At 33.6% G+C, this 26,017-nt stretch overlaps 1 protein-coding gene across 2 annotated transcripts; it reads left to right on the top strand.

Moving 5' to 3' along the window:
- The first annotated feature begins 19,315 nt into the window (after positions 1–19,315).
- Positions 19,316–25,386, top strand: LOC145638790 (protein NLP4-like). Of its 2 annotated transcripts, none has more exons than XM_081689822.1 (6): positions 19,316–19,843; positions 20,683–21,754; positions 22,162–22,212; positions 22,294–22,858; positions 23,186–23,545; positions 24,120–25,386. In XM_081689822.1, the coding sequence occupies exons 2-6, from the start codon at positions 20,846–20,848 to the stop codon at positions 24,995–24,997; spliced, it is 2,763 nt and encodes a 920-aa protein (XP_081545948.1). In that variant the 5' UTR covers positions 19,316–19,843; positions 20,683–20,845; the 3' UTR covers positions 24,998–25,386. The 2 variants fall into 2 exon arrangements, with proteins under 2 accessions (XP_081545948.1, XP_081545947.1); XM_081689821.1 differs by having other exon boundaries at positions 20,680–21,754.
- Positions 25,387–26,017: the final 631 nt, after the last annotated feature.

Genomic DNA, 26,017 nt, shown 5'->3' with positions numbered 1-26,017 from the left:
ACGTAGTGAAACCTCTGACTTATCATAGTTAATTTTCTGCCCGGATGCTGCTTCATATTGGTTGAGAACCTCAACTATTCTTGAGCATTCCTGTCTAGTGGCTCTAGCAAAGAGTAAACTGTCATCCGCAAAAAGGAGGTGAGAAACCTCGGGGCCATTCCGGCTAGCCTTTACACCATGAATTTCTCTATTATCAACTTTATTCTGCAACATACTAGAAAAAGCATCAGCAACCAGAATAAAAAGATACGGGGGCAACGGATCACCTTGTCTTATTCCTCGAGATGGAGAGACAACCCCACATACCTCTCCATTGATAACAAAAGAATAAGACACCGAAGAAACACAATCCATAATCAAATTCACCCAACTCCCATCAAACCCCATAGTGAGAAGCAGCTTCTTTAAAAAAACCTCATTCAACTCTGTCATAAGCTTTACTCATATCCAGCTTCATTGCAATGTGACCTCTGCGCCCCTTATTACGATGCTTCATAGTGTGAAAAATTTCAAGAGCTATGAGAGCATTATCCGTGATCAATCTACCTGGAACAAAGGCACTCTGATTCTCCGACACCACACTAGGGAGAATATTTTTTAATCTCATAACCAGAGATTTTGAGACTAGCTTATACAAAACATTACACAGACTTATAGGCCTAAATTCTGACATATTAGTGGGATTTTTAACTTTGGGGATCAAAACAATATTAGTTTTGTTTACATTGCACGAGAAAGGGGCCCCATGTAAAATATTGCTAACAAAACTAAAAACATCATCACCAATAATATGCCAAAAGCGTTGATAAAAGATAGCGTGCATACCATCCGGACCAGGGGCTTTACAAGGTTGCATGTGTTGTAAAGCTGAGAAAATTTCCTCCTTAGTATACGACTTTTTCAATTCATCGTTCATCTCTGGAGTAATAACTTCTCTGACATGTTTTAGCACACCGTGTAATTCCTCATCTGAAGGGTTAGAAGTCTCAAACATCTTCTTGTAAAAATTAGTGACAATGGGCTCGAGTTTGTCTTCATCTCCCTGCCAAACATTATTCCCATCAAAGAGGCCTTTAATATGGTTTCTACTTTGCCTTTGGGAGGCCTTGTGATGGAAATATTTCGTATTCTTATCACCATCTTTTACCTCCGCAACACGAGAGCGAATATACCAATATGCCTCTTGCTTTTGAGCAAGATCTTCTAGGAGTCGTTCAAGCTCAATGCACTCATTACAACTGTCTGCCGAAATTGGTCTTCTTTGAGCTTCGGAGAGAGCAGCTTCTGTTCTGGCAATCTCTTTACCTAACTCATCAAACTTCATTGAACTCCAAGACTTCAATCTGCCAGCAACAATCGCAAGATTACCCAAAACCCCTCCCATCATTTCTCCCCTCCAAGCTTCTCGAATAACTATATTTTTATATAAAAGGAAAATATCTTAAAAGTATCGTAGGTTTGGAAAATCAGCCTATTTTTTGCATAATGTATATGGTTTAAAATCAACTTCTATTTATATTTATATAAGGGGCAACGAATTGAAAGGGATAAGTAACAAGTTATAGAAATATACAAGTTTTTCATAAAGATGGACAAATTTGGAGTCGAATTAATTACCAAGTATATTATTACTTCAAAAATAAAGCATACATAGATTAATAACTAAAACAAAAGTAGAAGAAGAAAGAGATCTTGGAGGAATTTGGTTTGTCAAATACACTAATAGAGAAGGACTTGGACAGTTGGACCGATCTTAAATATTAACCACTTATGTTAGATATGTGCATTTTGCAAATGTAAGTCAGGTTTAATGGAGTTTTGCAAATGAAGTTATGGTTTAATGGAGTTTTGAAAATGTTTAGAGAAAGAGTAGGGTTTTGTCTAGAAACGAAGAATAGGGTTTTTGTAATGGATATGTTGGCCCTTTTCTTTTGTTACATATTAAGGTACATTTGACTTTTGATTTGTGACCCTCGTAAGGTCAATGTGAGTATTATTGAGTGCTAGTGTGCTACATACATAAGAACAAGGGTAAGAAACTAAATTTGTTTAGACTTTGCGTGCTTAATTCAATTGATTTTTACTTATCAAAACTTATCTTATTTGAATTTACATGAACTTAATCGAACTAATCTGAACTTATTAGACTTTATCAAAGTTTTTTTAGTTGTAACTTTGAACTTGGGTAACCCTTATTAACTTTTATCAAAACTTATTTTTTGTGAACTTATTTTTATGAAAACACTGAAATTAAGGTGAACTAAACAAATCCCTTAAATTGTGACTCAAAATATAGTATGGCTGAAGTTAAATGCAAATATCTATCAAACTACAAGTGATTTTGAGGTGATTCAAGTTGGAGGTGATAGCTTAGTTCAAGAGTTTTCTAACTATAGGTCATAGCTCGATTCTAATAAAAATCGAAAAAGTTATGGTTGTTTTACGAAGACTTGGTGATGCTAGAACGTTGTTGACGAAGTACTCGACTTGGCACGCTCGTGCCAAAAGAGGGCACTTTTGTCCCTAGTCGAGTGAGGGCAATTTTTGTGAAGTTTTTTTAGTGTATTTGTTTTAGGGAATATTTAATTTCCTAACACTATATCTTTTATATGACAACTTTGTTAGCATATTTTAGGGAACAATTTAGGGTTTTATTAGGGTTTTCTTATGCTATAAAAGAACCCTTTAGTTGATCAATTAGATAGATCATATCATACCTTATGAGCCATTATATTTAAGACTCCTTGTATATTCTCTCGTTCTTTATCCATTATAGTGAAGAATCTCTCGAATCCTCCACCCGTGGATGTAGGTCTAATTTGACCGAACCACATAAATTCTTGTGTTCTTTGTTTATCTTTTCTTTATTGTTTTTCTCTTTCTTAATTTTCATTGACTTGTTTCGCATTAATTAAACACAATTACACTCTTATTTCTAAACAATTGGTATCAGAGCCAGATTTAAGATCTCAAGTTTTAGGTGTTTATAGATTAGTTTGATTAAATTATATATGCCAATGTAATTTGACATTGAGAAATTCGATACACAATTGAATTTTGTCCAATCGCAGTTGAAGATGAAATCCATCTTAATTCAATGTGGTTGTCACAAGGATGTCGAAGATGTATCCAAAAAGGCTTCGGACATGATGTTGGATAAATGGGAGGAGATCGATTTGTTTCGACAATTCAATATACTTATGTCTCTCTAATGATGTTTTGAGATAGGTTGCCAAAGAGACTACTGCTACGGGTTTGTGGTAAAAGTTGGAGTCACTTTATATGAAAAAGATCATGACCAACTGTCTACAACTCAAATCTAGATTTCATGATCTTCGTCTAGAAAAAGGTAAATTGCTTAAGTCAAATTTAGATGGAATTCTTCTCTATTATTATGGATTTGCAAAACATCAATATTGATATTGGTGAGGATATGGATATTAGGTTATGTTCTTTACGACCTTCGTATATGCACTTTATTTTGAGATACTTTGTTGTATGGTAGTGATGATTTGAGTTTGGAGGACATTAAGTGTAGACACCTGATTGTGTCTCCCTAAAAACCAAACCCAGTTATGAGTACCTGTCACGTCATTGAATATTGGGCGAGGTGAAATGTTGAAGAGTCTCGTGAATTCTCATGTTTTCTAAAATATTTTAATAAAAATAATTCATTTCGTATTTTGAAAATCATTCATTTCGTATCCTATTTATGAAAACGTCCAGTCCAGTTTAATATGGTCCATAATCTGGGTCCAATAATTGTTTAGTTGGATGAGGGTTGAAAAGATTTTTCCAACGACATATTATAAGCTCAATTCCGAGTTATAAAGAGCAAGTTAATTTCTAATGCCTACAACCCCCTCTAGGCAATGCTGCCTACTCCACCCTCCTAAAATTACTAGAGTAGCCCTAAACCCCACTAACCGCATCAGTTATTTACCTTAGTAAATTTCAACTAACCATAGTTAATTCCCCATACCCCACATATATATACAAAAAAAATGAAACAAAAAATGAAAAAGTCATCACTTTTTAGTTTCTACGTTGTTCTTCACTGTCATTTTCTCTCTCATCAAACCTTTTCAAATTGCACAATTCTAAAAAAATATCTGCAAATTAATTACAATTTCAACAACGAGTGATACACGAGAAGAAATTGCAATAGCTAAAGAAAAAACTCCAAAAAAAAATCAAAATTGTAAGTTAATTTGTGCATTTTTTATGATTAAACCGTATTTTAAAAAAAATAATGTAGGGAATATTTCAAGCATCCCACACTTGAGCCTCACTGTGATCATACACTTAAGCATGGTGGCGTCCAAAGGAAGGAAGCTAGAGTAAAAGAGTCGCCAACAAGTTTTAGGAACTTGTAAACCGTTCACAGGGTGAAGGTTATACCCCTTCACGATCCATGAGATCGCTAACTCCATAGTGGTCTGGAACCATGACTAGAAGTTTGGGGATGAAGGTAAAAATCCAACCTAAAAGAGATTGAATCTGCCCTAATAATAGGCCTCTACTTTATTCTTCTCGTATTCATGTGCGCTTTCTGACTAACATGCAATCAATAGATTAACCCTAAACATGTTTAATCTATGTTGGTTGAATATTAATGCACAAACAAACCTATTATTGACGATCACTTGAATTATAATCATATCAACCTAAACAAGATTATTAATTATCTTATTAAGCGTGATTACAAGTAACAATTCCCTTAAACATGCATAAAAGGTGTGATCAAGCAATCAAGCAACAATAATAACAATCATCATAATAATATTCTCAATCTCAAAGCATAATAATAATAGTAAGATCCTAGGCATGATACTAACAAGATTAATAACAAATCCTAGCATGTAACTAAAGATTAAAGATCAAAGCTTTATCTCTAACTTGATATTAGGAAATAATATGAAGCATCATAAACATACATAATATTAGAAATATTAGTTAATACCCTAAACATGATACTAAGAAGAAATAAAAACATCCTAACATGATACTAGGAATCAACAAAATAATCTAAGCATGATTTCTATATCAAATGAACAATAAAGTAATTAAATTACTTACTTCGATGCCTCGTATCTCTTTCTAATAACAAAATACACACGTTAGTAACTTCAAGGAAAGTATTAAATAATAAATCTAATCAAAGAATTGAAATAGAATTTGGGACCAAACCCTCAGAAATTATCAACCTTTCACGTCTAGGGCGAAGACAACTTCGAAATTGGCTAGGTGTGTCTAGAACTAATGTATGAGGAACCTTGTAAGAGGGAAGGTTTAGAAAAAGAATAGAGAGAGCGAAAGCTTCTAGCTTTTAGAGAGAGAGAGAGAATAGAGAGAGATGATAGTTGTGAATAATGATTGTGAATTCATGAAAACGGGGAGATTCGACCCCTTTTTATAGAAAAAATAGTCCGAAATCAAATCAAGTCATATTCGGAATAAAATACCTCCTGTCGCCATGTAACACCCCCAAATCTCCCTCTACGGAAATACTAGTATAATACGTATAATTATACCGTAGAGATAGACTTGGGCGTATTACCGCCGCGTGATTACGCAAGGCTACTCAAAGTACTTAACTCAACAACAAAACTTGCAGCAGAAACTCATTTTTCTTTTTATTAATACTTATAAAAATAGTAACATTGTTATTAGTGCTCAAAAATGAAGACAAGAACAACATTCCTAAACTAGGTGAAGCAAATCCCTGGACTCCCATATGCTCATTCACGACTCCACCTGAAAATAGTCAACACTGCTTACCATTACGGTAAACAGGGCGAACCAAAACAAATAAGAAATACGGATTAGCAAAATATGCTAATTATGGTAAGTGCAAGATAGTGTAAACTCAATTTATTTGCAAACATGCTTTTAAAACCAATTCCAATAAATTCAAAACTCATTATTCCAAAACCGATTCCAATGATTCAATATTCAAAATAATAGTTAATAAAACCAATTCCTTTATTAAGAACCAATTCCTTTTGATCCAATTCCTCACCCAAGTGTGCACACCCCCAAGCTAGTCTCCTTATATTACAAGGCTATTCTTGAGGAAAGACCCGGTCATACAAAGTCCAAGACCTTATCAATAAACCAAATCTGCATAGTGGGATTACTAACATGCTTATAAAGTATTAATAATAATAATTCAATGGTTCAATAAATCCTTTTAATATCCAATAGTTCCCAATATTGTTTAAACACGATAAGTAATCCAAACCATTCAAAACATGATTTAAAAATAAATCATTCAAATACTTTTTATTAAAATGAATACCTTCAAACATAATTTATTTCAAAATCAATTTAATTCAATCACCAATCAAATCATGTAAAACATGTTATTCAAACCAATTACTTTCAAAGGTATCTAGCCACCTAAACGTATCTTGATCCTTGCTAGAAAAACCACCCAAAAAGAACCTCACGAACCTTGATTGAACACACCCTACAAATAAATATAACCTTTTTTTTTTTTTTGACAAGTACAAATAAATATAACCTTAATCAATATAAGGTTAACAAATAATCACAAATAATTGAATTAAAACCTCCCAACTATATGGACATGAACCTTTCAACATAAACATTATTAAAAATTTGATTTTATATAATTAAAACTACTCATAATAATTATTTATAAATCCCCCATAATAATAATAATAATAATAATTGAATAAGATAAGATAATAAGAAAAGATAAGAAACCAAGAAAAAGAGAAGAATTGGATTTGTGTTGGAAAGAATAGGCAGAACTTGCAGAGGCTATAACTCCTTTGATATAACTCCGAATTGGGTGATTCTTGAGCCCAACCTCAAGAATTTTTTGAGAGGAACAATCTTTATGAAACATCAATACCCCAAAAGCTGACCAAAAGTGCCCGAAAATTGGCTTCAAAGATAACGGGATGATTTGTGTAAAATGAGGCCAGGAGAAGAAAAGTAGAGAATTGGTGTGAATAAGTAGGAAGAATTAATTAAGGGTTTATTTATAGTGTTGAGGGTGTATAAAGGATAGAGGTTAAGGTGTGATATGACTACTAGAAAATGTGATAAGTTTTTGGGGTTGTTAAAGTACTTGAATCAAATTAAGTCTAGAGTAATAGTTGAGTTAAAAGATAAGAAAATTTAAATGGATATACATATGGTTGGGAGAAGAAAGATAGGAACAAAATGAGATAATGAAGAAGATAATTAGAGGTTAATTTAAAATATAATAATTAACAAACTAAAGTGATAACAATCACTCTTCAAAACATGATCAAATCATGTTTCACAATTATTTTTTTTTTTTTAAATATAAAAACGAAAATAATAAAAATAAAATAATTGAATAAATAAATATTTTAGACAATATAAAATTAGTTAAATACATAATGATATTAGATATTTCTCTTGAAATAGTTAGTATAATAAAATATGGACCGACCTTAAAAAAGATAATTAAACCTATATTATTAATTTAGAAATCCGAAAATTATTCAAATGATTAAATACTTATATTTTGCGCCAAAATTCAAATATTATTTTGTCTCCAAATAATAAATTTACTAAAATACCCTTTTTATAAAATAATTCTTAATTAATTAATTAGAAAATACGTATGAAAATATGGGGTATTACACGCCAACGAAAAGAGTTAGCGCTAGACGACAGGCTTAGCGCTAGACGACAGACTTAGCTCTAGGCAACAGGAGTTAGCGCCAGGCGACAACCTTGTCGTCTCGCATTAAGTCAGAATTAAAACGCGCTTTGTACGCTGAATCATCTTCTCAATACGATTAAGCAGCTAATTCCGCGTTGATCAGATTAAAATCATGTTTGTGACAAATCACATATTTTATTCAAAATAAAACTCTTTAAAATATAATTATAATCCTATCACATTAGAATTTAAAAGAACCTTCTAGATTATTCTAGAAGATTAAAGTCAATCCTAATAACTTTAGGAATAATAACTAATAGGCCCTCCTCTAGATCATCCGCCCACATATAAAATTCATTTTGGGCCAAATTTAATCTGATCCATAACTTCCTCATTATTTATCGGAATTGGGCTTAACAACACTAGACCCGACATAGCTTTCTCTGTGAACTTATTAGTCAGGCACAGCAATGCACCGACACGACATATGGGCATTGGAAAGGAGTTTGACACTTACTCCGGTACCTATGAGGGACACAAGACCTTGTTTTATATTATCAACTGAAACAAGATGCTTCCCTCACTAGGTATGCTGACGCTGGATACTTATCGGATCCTCAAAATGCCAAGTCACAAAATGGATATCTGTTCACTTAAGGCGGCATTGTAATATCATGGAAATCAATAACAAAGCAGACATTGACTGCGAAATCTTCAAATCATGCAAAGTTGATAGCTCTTTATGAAGCAAGACGAGAATGTGTATGGCCAAAGTCGATGATTAGTAATATTCAAGAAGAGTGTGGAATGAATTGAATGCAATAACAGAAAATTCAACCATCATCTTTAAAGACAATACAACATGCATCTCTTAAGTAACAAAAGGATATATTAAGGGCGATTAAACAAAACATATATCCCCTAAACTATTCTTCACACATGATCTGCAAAAGGATGAAGAAATAGATATCTATCAAATTCAGTCTTGTGACAACCTTGTCAACCTGTTCACCAAATCACTTCCTTCGAAGAAATTTGAGCAATTAGTTCACAAAATCGAAATGCGACATCTTCGTAAACTATGTTGAAATCAGGGGGTATTATATGTACTGCACTCTTTTTCCCTTCAATCAGGTTTATATCCCACTGGGTTTTTTCGGTTTTTCCTGACAAGGTTTTTAACGAGGCAGTATACCAAAGCATATACTACAATATAGTTGTACTCTTTTTCCCTAGCCACTACAAGAAATAGGTCATTTTGCGACGGAAACCTTGCAACGGACTACAATTCCGTCGCAAAAAGGGTTAATTTGCGAGGGAATAAATTCCGTCGCAACTTTGCGACGGAAACAAACTTTTGCGACGGAAATTCCGTCGCAAAGTTTGCGACGGAATTTATTCCCTCGCAAAAGTTTGTTTGCGACGGAAATAATCGTCGCAAAACAATATTAAAAAAATAATAAAAAAAAAACATTTTGCGACGGATTCTGCGACGGAAATTCCGTCGCAAAAAGTTTTTAAATTTTTTTAAAAAAAACTGAAGTTTCGCTGAAGGAGAGAGAAAAAGAAAACGAAGAACAGAAAGAGGAAAGCGTAGAGAGAGATAGAGGAAAGCGTAGAGAGAGAAAGAAAATCCGGCCACTTCACCGCCGCTGTCGCCACCGGAACGACCGGAATCCGGCCACTCACACCTACTAACGCCCACCCCCTCCGTTCACTCCCACTCACGCGCACTCACGCCCACCCACGCCACCCCCTCCGTTCAAGCCCACTCACGCCCCTCCGTTCGCCGGCGGTGTGCAGCCACCACACCACCCTCCTTCCGGCAGCCGGATTTCCGCCACAACACCCTCAAATCCCGGTGAGTATTCCACTATCCCCCTTTGTTTTTGTTTTCAATTTAATTTTAATGTAAACCCTAACTTTTTCTAATTATGTTTTTTAATTTAATTTGTAACTAAATTTTATTATTTAATTACTTGTGTTTAGTGTAGTGTAGTTTAATTTATATTGCAATGTTAGAATTAGTTTAATTTTTAAGATATATTGCAATGTTAGAATTAGTTTAATGTATGTTAGTTTAGTTTAAAATATATGTTAGATTAGTTTATAATGTATGTTATTTTAGTTTAAAATATATGTTAGTTAGTTTATAATGTATGTTAGTTTAGTTTAAAATATATGTTAGATTAGTTTAAAATATATGTTAGATTAGTTTAAAATATATGTTAATTTAAAAATACATGTTAGTGTATGTATGTTTATTTGAATGTGGGTAATTGTGTGTTAATTATATGTGTTTCATCACTTGCTTTAAACTTGTTTAAATTAAACAATTATGGTATGTATGTTAATTATATATGTTCACTAAGATTTGAAAGCATTTGCATCTTCTTATTCCTAGATACCCGTTCAAGACATACACATTAGGAGTATGTCTTGAATAGTCCCCGGTTGGGACTGTCCTTTGACGTTTAATCTCACTTTAGGTGGTGAATGTATGCAATGTTTTTGATTCTATGGAATATCTTGGCGTCTCATTTCTCTACAATGTTTTCTGGGTACATATGTTGGTGTGTTTAATTACCTACATCGTGTACTTGGAGAACTGTAGGGATATGCTGTCGGATTTTCTATAGAATTGAAAACTAGGCATACATTCACTAGTGAGATAAGATGTCCAAGGATGGGTTAGGTTGGAGTGGTAAGGACCCCTGGATATATGTCATCTAAAACCTCATGTAGGTTTGATTTTATGAAGAAAAGAACTTAGCTTGATACTTTGCTACTATTGTTTGTGACTGATATGATTATATGCGTGAGTTGTGTAGAAGTTGTGACAATGAAACGAACAGAGCGTAGCTGGATGTATGAGAGGTTGTGTGGGCGGAATTCTATTGATCCTAGATTCGTGAAAGGGGTTAAGGAATTCATTCAGTATTGCAAAGATCATCCTGAGAGTAGTGACCCCGAGGAGATTAGGTGTCCTTGTGTGAAATGCAAGAATAAGAAAATTCTAGTTTTAGGACCTAGTGAACCTATATTGCCACTTATAAACAATTTCAAGCCTCAAACTCAAGTAACTATGTTAGTTAGGTGTATTAAGGTCAAAAATAGGTTCATTAGATAACAAATGTGAGAAATAGGCAAGTTAGAACCAAAAACGCCCCATTTTCACCCAATTTTCCTAGTTTTAGGACCTAGTGAACCTATATTGCCACTTATGAACTATATCAAGCCTCAAACTATTGGTTCTCATTCTTTATTTTTATTTCTGCATTGTATATCCTTTGTTTGTTACAGGAGGCGTACCAACACAGACAGGAGGAATCAAGAACCCAGGGTTCCCAACTGTCTGAAAATGAAATTTTCTTTGAGGCGGCTGGTGGTCGTAATAAGAAGGGTCGTGTTAGAGGTCTTGGTGTTGGTGCTGACTTGTACTACGGCACATCTAGGGGACGAGGATCGGGTTCTTCCAGCCAATACGTACCGTCGGTCATAACTCAAATGCAGGAAAACTTCCACAAGGAGTTGAATGAGAGGGTGGAAGCAATTGAGAGCCAGATCGATAGCCGTGTGGCGGAACAGCTCGATGCTCGAGTGGAGGCTCGAGTGGCAGAACGGATGGCTGAAATCGAGAGGAAGAACAAGGAGTTCTTAGAGGAGTTAGCCAGTAGATTTACAGGATTGACCACTCCTTTCACTTGTTCTACGATTCAGCCTCAGATTCGAGACCCCAGGAACGACCCGGGTGGTGGTGGTGGTGGTGGTGCAGGCCAAGGACAGCCAGCTTGTGTTTAGTTAGGTGTCATTTTTCGATTTTTGTATATGGATGACATTGTAGTTTAAAAAATTATATCATGTACCGTACTTGGTAGTTACGGCTACGTGTTGTATATATTTGAATTATGTTAGGGCGTGGACTTTTTGACTGAAATTATTTTAAATGCACGTATTTTATTAAACAGGATTGCATGAATACAGGTTCCAGGAAAACAAAACAAAATACAAAAAAATTAAACAGGATTGCAGGAATACAGGTTCCAGGAAAAAAAAACAAAATACAAAAAAAAAAAAAATTAAAATTACAATAACTTTGCGACGGAATTTCCGTCGCAAAATGGAGTATTTTGCGACGGATTATTTTCCGTCGCACACATGCGACGGAAAATAATCCGTCGCAAAAAACTTCATTTTGCGACGGAATTACATTCCGTCGCAAAATTTGTGACGGACTATTCCGTCGCAAAAGAATCCATTTTGCGACGGAAATACATTCCGTCGCAAAATTTGTGACGGAATATTCCGTCGCAAAATGATTCCTCTTGCTACGGAATTTTCGTCGCAAATGTTGTTTTCAGCTACAACTACCTTTCCGTCGCAAAATCCGTCGCAATTCGTTTTGCGACGGATATTCCGTCACAAAAGGACTGTTTGCTACGAAAGTTCGAGCGACGCCATGCCTGTGACGGAAATCCGTCGCAAAGTCACTTTGCGACGGAATTTTGCCAGTTTGCGACGAATTATTTCCGTCGCAAAACGGCCCTTTTCTTGTAGTGAGCTATGGTTTTTATCCCACAGGGTTTTACCTAGCAAGATTTTTAATGAGGCAAACCCATTTCATGTGAACGTTCAAGGGGGAGTGTTGAAGAAAATTACAAAATGAAGTTCACATGTGTACTTTTTTAGTACATCAATTATATGCACAAGTATAATAAGGGCCTGTTCTGATTAACTAAGTTGAGCTAAACTGAACTGAACTGAACTTATTGGACCTGAACTGAATTGAACTGAACTTATTGGACCTGAACTAAACTGAACTGAAGTGAAAATAATCTGAAAAGAACAGGCCCTAAGAGGACAATCATTTGTGTATTTTATATAAATATTTGGCTATATAATGAGCATTGATGTAGTAGTATACTACATCAATTTTCACCTATCTTCCTTTACTCCTTTACTCCTCTTTTCACTAATCAAACTTTTTATCGGTAAAACTTTAACAAAAAGTAATTAAAAAAAGAAACAAAAAGAAAAGAAAGGGTGAGAGCATTAGAATGAAATGTTTGTGCCGTGTAGAAGAAAGATAAATAGCAAGGATTAAATACTTTTTGTTAAGATCCAAAGCTTAAATTAGTTTTGAATGTAATGAGTAATTTTGTCCAAACTCTAATAGTATCTCGTAAATTTTGTTCAAACTCTAAAAGTATCTGATAAATTTTGTCTAAACATAAAGAGTATTAGGCGGCTTTTAGAAATTGTAAATGTATCTTTAACAAAACATTTACACTAAAAGGGGAAAAAAAAATTAAAAAAATTGACGCATATTAGCAACTTTAATAAATTTGCTTGTTGCCATAAAAAGAAACTTTATCTAAAAACCAACCAATTTAATTCACACCAACTTCATATCATTAGTTTTCTTTTCTTTTTCTTTATTTTTTTATTTTATTTTTTTTAATTTTTTGACGAGCATATCATTAGTTTTCTTTTTTGCGTGTAGAAATGTAAAATATCATACTTGTATTAAAAAAAGTTGTTAAAAAAAGGTTGAAAAAGATGGACAAACAATTGTCTTGTAAAGTTGTAAGAGCATTAGCAAAAAAAAACCTCTAACGTCAGACGTTTCGGTACTGAAAGAATAATTGATTAGATACGTTTCGTGGTTAATCACTCTTTTTAGTTTTTGTTTTCATGTGCGTGCCAAGTAACCAACCCTCCTAAACGAATTCTACTTGGCCACGGATTGCCGGGATACAAGTCTTACCAGGCCCGGTTCTTTTGAGCTTCTGATTAGAGCAGAGTAGTTTTTAGCAGGACACAACAGAACTACTCCATTTATTTTTTAAATACTTGCTACATTTCTCCATACGCGGAATTTTAGGAGAAATTGGAGAAAGTAATAAAATAAGGAGATAGTGGGGTAGGTTGAATAATAAAAAAAAATTGCAAAAAGTAAAAATAGTTGAGAATATGAAATTAATAAAATATGATATAGGTTGGATCCACTAGTTGAAATAAACGAATTAAATGTTGTAAAAGCTTTCTAAATAAAAAATGGAGCAAGTATTTAAAAACGGCCAGAAAAAAAAGTGGAGCAGGTATTTAAAAACGGAGGGAATACTTATTTACTCAGCAGAGCGCCAGCGCATAGTAGGGCAAAGTAGAGTAGCACTTAGTAAAATAGAGCATAGCAAATCTCGACGAAGTAGAGCAGAGCATAGCAGCTCAAAAGTATAGGGTCGTACTGTGTTATACTCCCTCCGTTTTTTTAAAGCTAGTGTTGGGATTGCGCAGAGTTCGTTGTAGGAGATTTAATAAAAATAAGATGTTAGTGGAGTATGTAAAGTTATTATTTTATTGAAAAGTAAAGTGGTGTAAGAAAGAGTTAACACCACTAAAGGAGTGAGAAATGATAAAGTGGGACCGGGGACAATGGGATATTAGTGGGTAAAGATATATTATCAAATTGTAAGGATTTTCTAGAAGAGGAATTCTACGTTTACTCCTGGCGCTTCAAATTATTTGCAATGATTTGACATAAAGTTTGGGTAGAAAATGTCTAATCGTTGTCAATAAATTAGGCCTTGTTTAGTTCAGATCACCTGATTTTTGGTGATTTGATCTGGTCTGATCTGAACTTAGGGCCTGTTCTCATTGATTGAACTCAGCTGAACTGAACTGAACTAAACTGAACTAAACTGAATTAAGCTGAACTGAACTGAACTGAACTGAGCTGAACTGAACTGAAGTGAAATGAATATTTTATAAGAGAAGGAAATTAGGAGCTGAGCTGAACTGAACTGAAATGAATATTTTATAAGAGAAGGAAATTAGGAGCTGAGCTGAACTGAACTGAACTGAATTTCAACGTAAGAGAACAAGCCCTTATTATCTGATTTGACCAATCTTTGACCTTAAGCGTACGATAATCTGTAAGGTAAAAATATATTAAGTGTGATCTTGTTAGATTCGTAATCATGTGTAGTTTTTCATTACGAAATTAAAGATATTTAGCGATAACAAATTGCACATAAAACGATGATCTGATCTGAATTTGTTTTTTTTATCTGAACTTATTTTTTTGATTTGATGTGATCTAAACTTTTTTTTTTTTTTTTAAATAAGTAAAAATAAGGTAGGTGAACTAAACAATGCCTTAGTAATTACGGTTGATACAACATCCATTAATACACAAGTCATACTATATTATTATGTAAATTCAGTGAGATCAGATCGGATTGGGTTCCATCCATCGACTATAAATGTAACTAAGAATTTATATTGTAATAATACTATGTACATCAAGTATACTTTAAAGAAAATTTGAAGACTTTGGTAAGGAAAAAAGAAAATTTGAAGACTTTGGTAAGGAAAAAAAGAATGACCCATTTACAAATTATTATTTTTGATACGAAATATAAAAGTAATTGCTAAAAATATTGTTTCGGCAAAGACCTTTAATTTTATGAATATGTTATCTCCTAGTTGAGTCAAAATTAATCAATCTTTGACAACTTTTTGAAGCCAACACAATCACAAATTCACTATAAACCAATAAAAGTTGATTATCACTTTATTTAGATCGAATTATGTTTACCTATGGTGATCTAGTTATTCACTATGCTTCTATGTGGTCTATCTAATTAGTTGACATTGTTTTTCTAATCAACACTTCAAATTTTAAAATTCCAAATTGCATGCGATTATACAATATATGAACCTAATGAGGCAATATAATTGGTATATAAAAACAATGATACAAACTTAATATATGTTATACATATGGTGGATTGACTCCCATATATCATAATAAATAAGCAAATCTCCCAAGGTTGACTTATAGTTTGTTTTAAAACAATTTTTAATTAAGTTGTTTTTGAATTTTGTCTTGATTAAATCGTCATCCATAATATTTTGAAAAAGCACAATCAAATGCACATTTAGTCACTATCCAATTTCTGATATATTCAATTAATGGCTAAGTTATCTAGTTATACATTCTTGTACCAAACGCAAAGGCAAAATATTAATCAATTTATATAATAATTTGCATAACACATTAACGCTCACTAATTCACTATTTGTTAGTTGTTACTATTGTTAGTGCTATGACGACAACCATTAATTCTTTTTTCTTTTGGCAACTTGCATGAGTTGCCATTATTTGACGTATTCGAGGATTAATGTAAAATTTTAAGCATCCTCTCTAAATAAATAAATAATTAATTAATAAAACAACATAAAAAATAATACTAAAATTACTTTGCTAAGTGCGTGGATGGTGATGGTAGGTGCAAGTGATACTTGAATATTCTATCACACCACAATTGGCCTCCGTGTATTACACTTTCCGAGGTAGTGAAATCATGCCCCTTATCTCCTATTCTCTCTCGATTAGGGTGGTTAATCGACTTGAGTTCTTTACAATTAACTTGTACTCGTCTTGGTCAAAACTTATTTAAAATCGTAATGAACTTAGGTGATTTGATCAAACCAAAACTGATTCTATAACATGATTTTAGGTACCCTTAAAAACAAATTAAAAACGAGTTAAAGATATTACAATTTTAGTAAGGACTAATTCTCTTCAACTTATTTCAAAATTTATTACTTATTATTGTGAGATTTGGATCAAAGATCAAACCATCTCAAAAAAAAAAAAAAAAAACAACTTGATAGTGTTTTTTCTTATTTTATTACTCCATTTGCTTTAAAATAAATGGCCTCATAATTAGACTTTTTCACTTTTTAGTTTTTACACACTACTTTCTGTTATTTCTTAAACAAAAAATAAAGTAAGTATAATTACGTGGTTATTTGTTAGAATCATCTCAATAATTAACGTTTAATAATCTATAGTTATTGATACTTCAATATATTATTGGACAAAATTCTATGTTGACGTACAAATGCATTGTTGTATCTGAGGCATTTTGAAACAGAAGGAGTGCTTTTAATATGTAGTCGAGCTTTGTCAAATCAGTACATCGGACTAAACCAAAAAATCTATTTCAAACCTTGCTAAAGTTAAATTAGAATATATTTATTACAAGTGAAGAGAACAAGTCCTAAAAGCCGCATATATCATTATCCTATTTTACGAGTTAATTTAATTGGGGCTTCCTCAAAGACATTTGTAAAATTCATTGAAATAAAAGAAGAAAGAAAAGTGTGTTCATAGAATCATAGCAAGGTTGCAAATATCAACACTTGGATTGAATAAAACGCGCGTGGAAGGGATTTAGTGGTAGTAATTAGAGAGTACTTAGAAATTCTTAAACCACTAAATATTTATTTAATTATTATATTAATTAATTAATTAATAAAATTAATAGAATAAAAATGGAGACAGAGCATCTAAAAGAGGGGAAAAGGAAAGTGGTCACACCCCACTAATTCGTCTTTTAATGCAAATTGCCAAGCACATTGGCCCAGGCTTATGATTCCCTTTCACCCCCTCAATTTGCATAAATACTTTCTTTATTTTATTTGATTATTTCATTTTATTCACCAAAAAAAAATTTAAAATAGTTGTTGTCAGATACTCATCTAAAACGATACTTAAATATTCTATACCTGTAATTATATTCTTATTATTATATTTATATACTATATGCTTCAATTATATGCTGACGTCGTGAGAGTTCTATATTATAGTCTTTTGATCTTCATATCCTTTTAGGCTTTGTACCATGTACGTACATATAGAACTAAAACCATGTTATTTAAATAAGTTTAGATAATATTAGATGCGAAGAGCTCCGTTTATAAACAGTAAAATAAATTTTTAGAAAAAAAATAAAAATTAATTTATAATTTGACAACATTTTTCTTTATTTTTTTTTTTGGGTATTTCTTTATTTCTTTTTTATTTTTTTTTATGAATGATTAAATTAAATCAGAGTGAACTATAGATAGACATTTAATCCAAATATTAGCATGGTAACTATATGCTATGAGTTTGAACAAGCACTCATAAAGCTAAATGTAAACTCCCTCTTCGGCTCTTCATGTTTCGTATTCTTTTTAACCAACTTATAAGAACCCATCCTATATTTGTAATAATTGTAAATATTAGTTGATACCAAAAAAAATTGAGATCAAATTGGTATTTATCACTTATAAATATAAAAATAAAATAAAATAAAAAACAACAAAATATAATTGACAAGACTAGCAAATCAAGTGGGCATGGACAAAATATTTCAAAACTTTTTGCTCCTAAAGCAACGTCATCAATCACTCTTTTAAATCTCCAGATGCAAAATACAATACCAAAATTAATTTTATATTACCACTATAGTTTAATTTAATTTTATATTCACCTTTAATTAACAACTCTCATTATGTATATTATTAGGAGTATCATTTTTTTTTTTTTTTATTAGGCCTTATTCTCTTCATCTGATTTTCGCCGAACTTAAATTATTTTTTTTTTTCTGAACTTAGGCCCTTTTCTTCACTTTATTCAATTAATATGTAGTAAAGATAATAAGTTCAATAATTAAAAAAAATAAAATAAAGTTTAGTAAAAATAAATTTAATTCCGTAAAAATCTTCAACTTTACCGAATAAATAAACTATATTATGGAATCTATAAAAATAAACTTTAATGAGTAAAATATTTTATGTTCTAAAATAATTTAAAATTTGTAAAATTACTTTAATTATAGACTTATAGTAAAATTTTTAACAAAATAAGGTGAAGAGAAGTAGAGAACCATGACATAAATTATTTTTTACTTGAATTAAATTATATTTGTTGAGCTTAAGTTATTTTTACTAATTAAAATTTACTTTAACCCGATTTATGTGCCCTATTAAGATTTTTCTTTGACATTATAGATTTTAACTGTTTGAAACTTATTTTTTTATTAAAGTTGAGCTTATATATATTTTTAGTGAGTTTAACTTATTTTTTTTTAATTTACTATTTTTATATTATTAAATTTCTTCAATCACTTTTAATTTCTTCAAATTACAATGACATATCGGCCTAAATGCCTGGTGGTTAAGATTGAAGGCTTGTGTACGATAGACTGCCGTTTTAAATCCCCTACCCTATTTATTGTTTATGTTGCCTTTTGATTCATTCAAACTAAAAACTTATTTTTTTTCTACAAAAGACCGGATTGCATAAAAGACCAGAAATTAAAATTCAAGAACCAGTGGACTAGTTTTGCTTGGACCGCATTCAAACTTAACTAGATTTAGAACTTTTTAAAATTAATTTATATTTAGTGATGGGAAAAAAATTAAGGAAATAATAGAAATTTAGTTATAGCATATTAATTCTAATAAATAAACATTATGGAAATGTATTCAAAATGGTAAACAAGAAAACTAGTTCGATCTAAGATTAAATTTTTAGGATTTTTGGACCAAACCGAACCAAAGACCGGCTATAAAATTTCATCATCTTGGGTATCGGAACAGTTCTATTTGATTGGTCTATTTTTTAAACACCACTAAGGGCCTGTTCTGTTTAGTTTAGTTCTTAATTTCTTTCATTTCATTTCAGTTAATCAGTACAGACCTTAAATATTCGTGTAAAAGACAAATAAGACTTTTATATAGAGACAGATGGAAAGGCCATGATTCTCCCCTATCTCTTGCACAGTTGTACTTAAACTTGAATTTGATTCATACACACAGCACACCCCATATTGCATATGCACACATTCACACAAACACCAGTTGCACACCAGAGCAGTAGAGATACACCACAAAACTGAATTTTGTTTTCTGGTTGACTTTACAGCGTGAATCCCAAGAACCCCCCAAAAGGTGGGTCCCACCATCCTTCCCCATTGGAGCTTCTTCTACGGAGAATCTTCGCTCCTCCCAAACCAACCACACTTTCACAGGAATCATCTCTTCCTCCTTTTCTTTCCCTTCAAACAAACCACTTCACAAGAGATAGAAATTTTCTCTTTTTTTTTCACCTTTATTTACTCTTCATTTTGATTTGGCAAAAAAGATAAAAAAGGGTCTTTAATTTTCTCTTTTTTTGGGTTGAAATTATGATTATTATACTTATTGTTGGGATTTTTTTAGCTATATAGCCAACATAGGTGGTGTTTTTGCCTCAACATTTCTGACAATTTCTTGAGGCTACTTATAAGAAAAGAAAGATTGTACCACATTTTTTTGGGCCTAGTTTTTTTTCAGGTATCTTTTCATTCCCTACTAATTTTAGTAACTTTTGCTGTTTGTATATTGCTTTTCGTTGAGCTCCTTTTGTTATGTTTTTCAACAACCTTAATTTGGGTCAAATTTGGTTTCATTGCCTATCTATTATGTTGTTGGATTGATATTTTGGGATGGTAACTAGCTTAGTTGGTCAAGTCATGTCATCGGGATAATACCCAAGAGCTGAGATCAAATCCCGCTTGTCTTTGTTGATGGCTCTAAGTACTCAAAATAAAAAGAAAAAAAAAATGTGTTAATTTCTGATTCAATGATTTTAGCATGATTGTAATGGGCTGCTACTTTTGTTAATACTTTTGTTCTTGTGCAAAGGCTTAACAAAGAAGCTGTCAAATAAAAAGTGTTGTTCATGCCAACCCAACTTTGAAAGATTCTGTAAAGATTGTTTTTTTTTTTTAAAAAAAAAAAAAAACTTATGTATCAGATTCTTGTGATATTTTTCCACCCTTAATTGTAAGTTGTTTTGGTCCAACTTGTTGGAAAATATTTCTGGGATTCTCAGATTTGGTGGGGTTTTTATTCCTTTGTGAATTTGATGGGTATTTTCATTTCTATTCTAAGTTATGTCATCAGCTAGCTTCTTTGACTGATGATGATATTGGATACAGAATGAACTTTTAAAGAAAGTTGTGACCAATCTCAAAGGAATGAATTGATTCTTGTTTTTTCTCAGTGGTTGAGTAATAACTAAGGATTTATTAATAAGTATTCGATTCCTATGATTGATTTTTATTTGATTCCTTTATGTGAAGTTCTTTAATTGGTAATAATTTTATTGGACAAATCTGGATTCTCAGCAGGCTAAGATAACATTATAATTTTCAAGGGACGACGAAATCTTGGAAATGCTTATCTCTTATTGAAGAACATCAGCTTCTGTTTCGAGTTAGTGAGTGGGGGTATATTTTGTTTGATAAGGCTTCTTGGAACTTTGTAGAAGAAGTGGGGTTTTTTTGCTGATAAATGGATGATGCAGTTTTTCATTCTAGTGTAGCAGTTGGAGCTCCATCAAGTTCTGCAATGGAACTTGATTATATGGATGAGCTCTTGTTAGAAGGATGTTGGTTTGAAGCATTTGATGGCTCTAATTTCTTTCAGCAAAATGCTTCGACTTCTGGTGCTATATTTGATTCTTCGTACCTATGGCCGATGCTAGAGGTGACAGATGAAAAATCGAGCATGAACTCATCACAGAAAAGTGGCCATCAAGTGAGGGAAACTTCCGAAATGGTTGACAATTCACCTCTAGTTGATACCCAAATGGGAGCTCTAGTCAGCATGTCTAATGGTCAGGGTTTGGTTAATATTGCTACTGATTCGAATCAGTTTGAAAAGTTCTGTGATGAAGGTTCTGAGCTCAACAAACTGTTGTGGATCAAGCCAGGTTTAAATAAAGCAGCATCTTCTGTAATGGAAAGGTTGTTTAAGGCTCTCGGCTACATAAAAGATTCAGCAAAAGGCAAGGATCTTCTTGTCCAAATATGGGTGCCGGTTGTTAGAGGGAGTACTCGTATTCTGACCACTGTTAATCAACCTTTCTCAATCAACTCCGGGAGCTCACAACTTGCTAGTTACAGAAACATTTCTACCAATTATGAGTTTGCTGCAGAGGAAGACTCCTGTGTGTCAGTGGGTTTGCCTGGCCGGGTTTTCTTGGGTAAAGTCCCTGAATGGACTCCTGATGTTCGATTCTTCAGGGTCGATGAGTACCCACGAGTTTCTTATGCTCAGCAGTGCGATGTGCGTGGGACACTTGCTCTCCCAGTTTTTGAGCAAGGTAGCAGGAACTGCTTGGGTGTTATTGAGGTTGTCATGACCACTCAGAAGGTCAACTATCGACCAGATCTTGAAAGTGTCTGCAGAGCTCTCGAGGTTTGTTGTCTCCATTTATCATCATTAATCTGCTGTTTCATTATGACTTTAATTTATTTGTGGCTTTTTAGCCTGAGCAACTATGTTTTGGAAGGTGACTAGATTTCCTTATAAGAGTTGTCTTAACTAGTTGTTTTATTTTTCATCTTTTGTCAGAAATGTATCCTAAATTTGAGTAGTGTTCTGAATTGATTGTAAGCAACTTTTCAAAAGTTGATATAACTTGCAGTTTCTCTAAACCAGAAATTGTTGTGAAATCAATATATTTTGTGATCTGTGTAAATAGTAACATAACCTGGATAATAAAAAGGTCACAAGTAGCTTAGCCTATTTCTTTCAACCCCTTCCCGGCCTCCCCCTTCTTGCTATGACGAATATGACTTTGACATTTGCCCTGTCCTTCTCAGGCTGTTGATCTTCGAAGTTGTTCCGAAATTCCAGGTCCTCAGAAATCAAAGGTAACTATTGTAAACTCTTTGGATGAATTACAGTTGATTTTTGATAAATTATTTTAATGAGCAGAATTTTCTTCATATCAGGAGTTCTGCAGTTCATACCAAGCTGCCTTACCAGAGATCCTGGAGGTAATAAAATCTGCATGTAGTAGTCATGGGCTTCCCCTAGCCCAAACCTGGGTCCCATGCATCCAACAAGGCAAAGAGGGGTGCCGACACTCTGATGAGAACCTTTCCCGCTGTGTGTCTACCGTTGATTCAGCTTGCTTCGTTGCTAATCCTTATATGCAAGACTTCCATGAGGCTTGCTCGGAGCACCATTTATTTAAAGGCCAAGGTGTTGCTGGGAAGGCATTTATGACAAATCAACCATGCTTCTCAGAGGACATAACAACTTATTCTAAGACGGAGTATCCACTTTCACACCATGCTAGGATGTTTGGGCTTTGTGCTGCTGTTGCTATTCGTCTTAGGTGTATCTACACTGGCAATGCCGACTTTGTGGTGGAATTCTTCCTGCCAACTAATTGCAGGGATCCTGAAGAGCAAAAGAAAACGCTTACTTCACTTTCAATCATAATACAGCGAGTTTGTAGGAGCTTGAGGGTTGTCAGTGACAAGGAGATAGAGCAAGAAACATCAATGCTGAGTAAGCCCATGTTTTTAAATTGATTTTTACGTAACTGAGATATGTTTTCTGATTAAGAAGGTTTTAATGCTTCAAATAGTTTCAAACTGATTTATTTTTAGCCTTTAACAAAATTTGCTGATTGTTGATTAAGCTGATCCTTTGACAAGCAATTTTTTTGTTTTTTTTTTTTTGATTCTCTAGTGTTTTGCAGTTTTCTAAATTTACTTCATATTAAATTAAATTTGACAAAGAAAACATATTTTGTCGTTGAAAGTAATAGTTGACATGAATTTTATTGTCTGAAGGTGAAGAGAACACATCCTAACAAAGTAACTGTGATTTCAGATGATTCACTCCATAGGAATAAGGTGTTAAAGTTGGAAGATACTGTGTCAGCTTCGTCTCAGGAAGAGTCGTGTGGGACTGGTCTCCAGGAAAGAGAGAGAACTAGAAGTCTCTCAGTTCCTCAAGAAGATCAACAAAGGGAGGTTTTGGCTGGGAAAGTCTTGAACCAGCATCCGCCACAATCCTACATGAAGGGAAGTCCAGGCAGTCTAGATAATTCTGCAGTTGGTGATGGGAGTTTCTCAACTTCTGGAAAACCAGGGGACAAAAAGAGGGCCAAGGCAGAGAAAACAATTACATTGGAAGTTCTTCGTCAGCATTTTGCTGGCAGCCTAAAGGATGCTGCAAAGAGCATTGGAGGTATGCTGTTATTTCCTTCGAATTTGGATGGTTGAAACCCATTAATCGATTTTTCTAAAATTTTTGGCTGAAACAATCATGCATAAATAGATTTATAATACAGGTTGATGAATTTGAATAACTAGGAGTACTATGTTGGGGGAAAATTTGAGCATTTTGAACACCAATTAGGCTCTTAATGCTAGACTAGTTTTGAGGTCAGTAAGGTGTTGCATGCCTTGCTTGGGAAAAACGTTAGGATCTCTCCTGCATAGACAGATGATGTAGGCTCGTAAAGTTGTAAGCAAGAGGATGAAAATTTGGCAATATTTCTAATTCTTAATATTTGACAGGAAAAAGATACAAGAAGGAAATCAGATAAAAGATAAAACTATCAATTTGAAGAGTCAAATCACCATTGAAAGTACTTGAAGAATTAAACTATTAAGAAGCATACAGTTCTCCAACCTCTTCTTTCTCTTTGATTTACTCTCTTTGGATGAATTTCTAACAATCATAATAAAATCATGTTTGACGCTTGGATCCATATTGAGGTCTTCAATCTTAAAATCTAACTATTTTTCTTCTGTTGCAGTCTGTCCTACTACTTTGAAAAGGATATGTAGGCAGCATGGGATCAAGCGGTGGCCTTCCCGAAAGATAAAGAAGGTTGGTCACTCCTTACAGAAGCTTCAAGTTGTGATTGACTCAGTTCAGGGCACCTCTGGTGCTTTGCAAATTGGCTCATTCTATTCAAACTTCCCCGACTTGGCTTCCCCAAATTTCTCAAATACTAGCCCCTTTTCAAATTCTAAGCAAACTGATCCTCCGCAACAAACAAAGGAGCTCGAGGGTACTGCTACATCAAAATCTCCCACGTCCTCCTGCAGCCAGAGTTCTAGCTCAAGCCAGTGCTGCTCATCCGGGACTCAGCAGCAGCCTTCTACAGGTAATAAAGCCTCTGGTAAGCAGGATCCTCAAGGAGGAATTACCTTACGTGAAGGTGCCTTAAAACGAACAAGAAGTGAAGCAGAGATTCTTCACACTCCTAGTCAAAATGCTGCAAACAATATATCAAGGTCCCTGAGCCAAAAATCTCTGATTGAGCTGCGTAATAATATTGATGATCGTCCGCCTCTTCCAAAATGCGGGGTCCAGATGATCCAAGTAGATGATTCTCTGAGGGTCAAAGTCACTTACGGAGAGGAGAAGATCAGATTTCGCATGCTTAGGATTTGGGGGTTCAAATATTTAGTGCAGGAAGTAGTTAAGAGATTCCATATAGGTGACATGAGTGGTTATCAACTGAAATACTTAGATGATGACTCCGATTGGGTGTTGTTAACGTGTGATGCTGATTTGGAGGAATGTGTTGATATAAGTCAATCATCTCAGCGGCAAACTATCAGGCTTACTCTCCAAGTCTCTCATAGTCATTCAAGAAGTTCTGTTGCAAGCAACGGCCACTTATGACAGTTGCCACCCATGTAAGAAGTCGATGTATGTATTAGTGTTGAGGCTTTGGTAGCTTAAGGTAGTTATTGGATGTCCAAAGAAACAAGATAAAAAGCAAGACAAGCAGGGAAGGAAACCGTCTCATGAGAATTTTCGTTCTCAGGGTTGCTGCTGGAAGGAACGGCGAGTAGTTAAGCTGAATCACAATATTCTTGTAGCAATTTTTATCATTAGTCTGTAATATATGATACCTCATACATTCAAAGCATAAGCATATAAAGCTTTATAGGTATGAAGGTCATACTTACCAAATTTGTTGTATCTTTGCCTATATGTTTTTATTAAAGGCAATGAACCTTGATATGCTCTCAGCAAACTGTATCATAAGTTTTCTCAATTTTTCCCTATATTTTTTTTTATAAATTTTTTTTATGAAAGTAGACTGTAGTACTGTACCATATGTTTTATAGATTGTAAAGTAATGTTTGAAGTTTATGTAGAATGTATTCTATATACAAAATACATTACATTTTGTAGAATAATAATAATAGTGATTGATATTATCAGTAAGGATGAAAAATAATTTAGTGTATACTTATGGAGCATACACAAATACGGAGTGTTTCATAGTACAATCTTTTATCGTACTCTTGTTTGAAATCCTAGATCCGCCATTACCTTGAGTCCGTTAAGCTTATGGAGCATCACATGGCAACTATCATTATTAAGAATATAATTTCCTCTGTTCCAAATACCCACCTCCCAAGTTCCAACTCAAAAGAGAATATCACTGATTAGTGATTAGTAGTAAGTGCCCAAGTGGGGGTAATTTAAGTGTTAATTAAGTGGTAATTATGTTTAATTAGTGCTCTCATATGGCCACTTGATGTATAAAATTGTCCCTGAACAACTGTTCTCGACATCAGTGATCTAGGGAACCTCTTTAATTATCATACTATATGCTATCGTTACAAAATATCTAAGAAAATAAATTATTCTGAAAAGTTTATTATGCAGCCGAAAGAGCCTCATTACCCC

This window comes from Chenopodium album, chromosome 7 (genome assembly GCF_948465745.1).
Source record: "Chenopodium album chromosome 7, dcCheAlbu1.1, whole genome shotgun sequence".
Taxonomy (NCBI): Eukaryota; Viridiplantae; Streptophyta; class Magnoliopsida; order Caryophyllales; family Amaranthaceae; genus Chenopodium; species Chenopodium album.
This window is presented reverse-complemented; position numbering and strand designations above follow the sequence as displayed.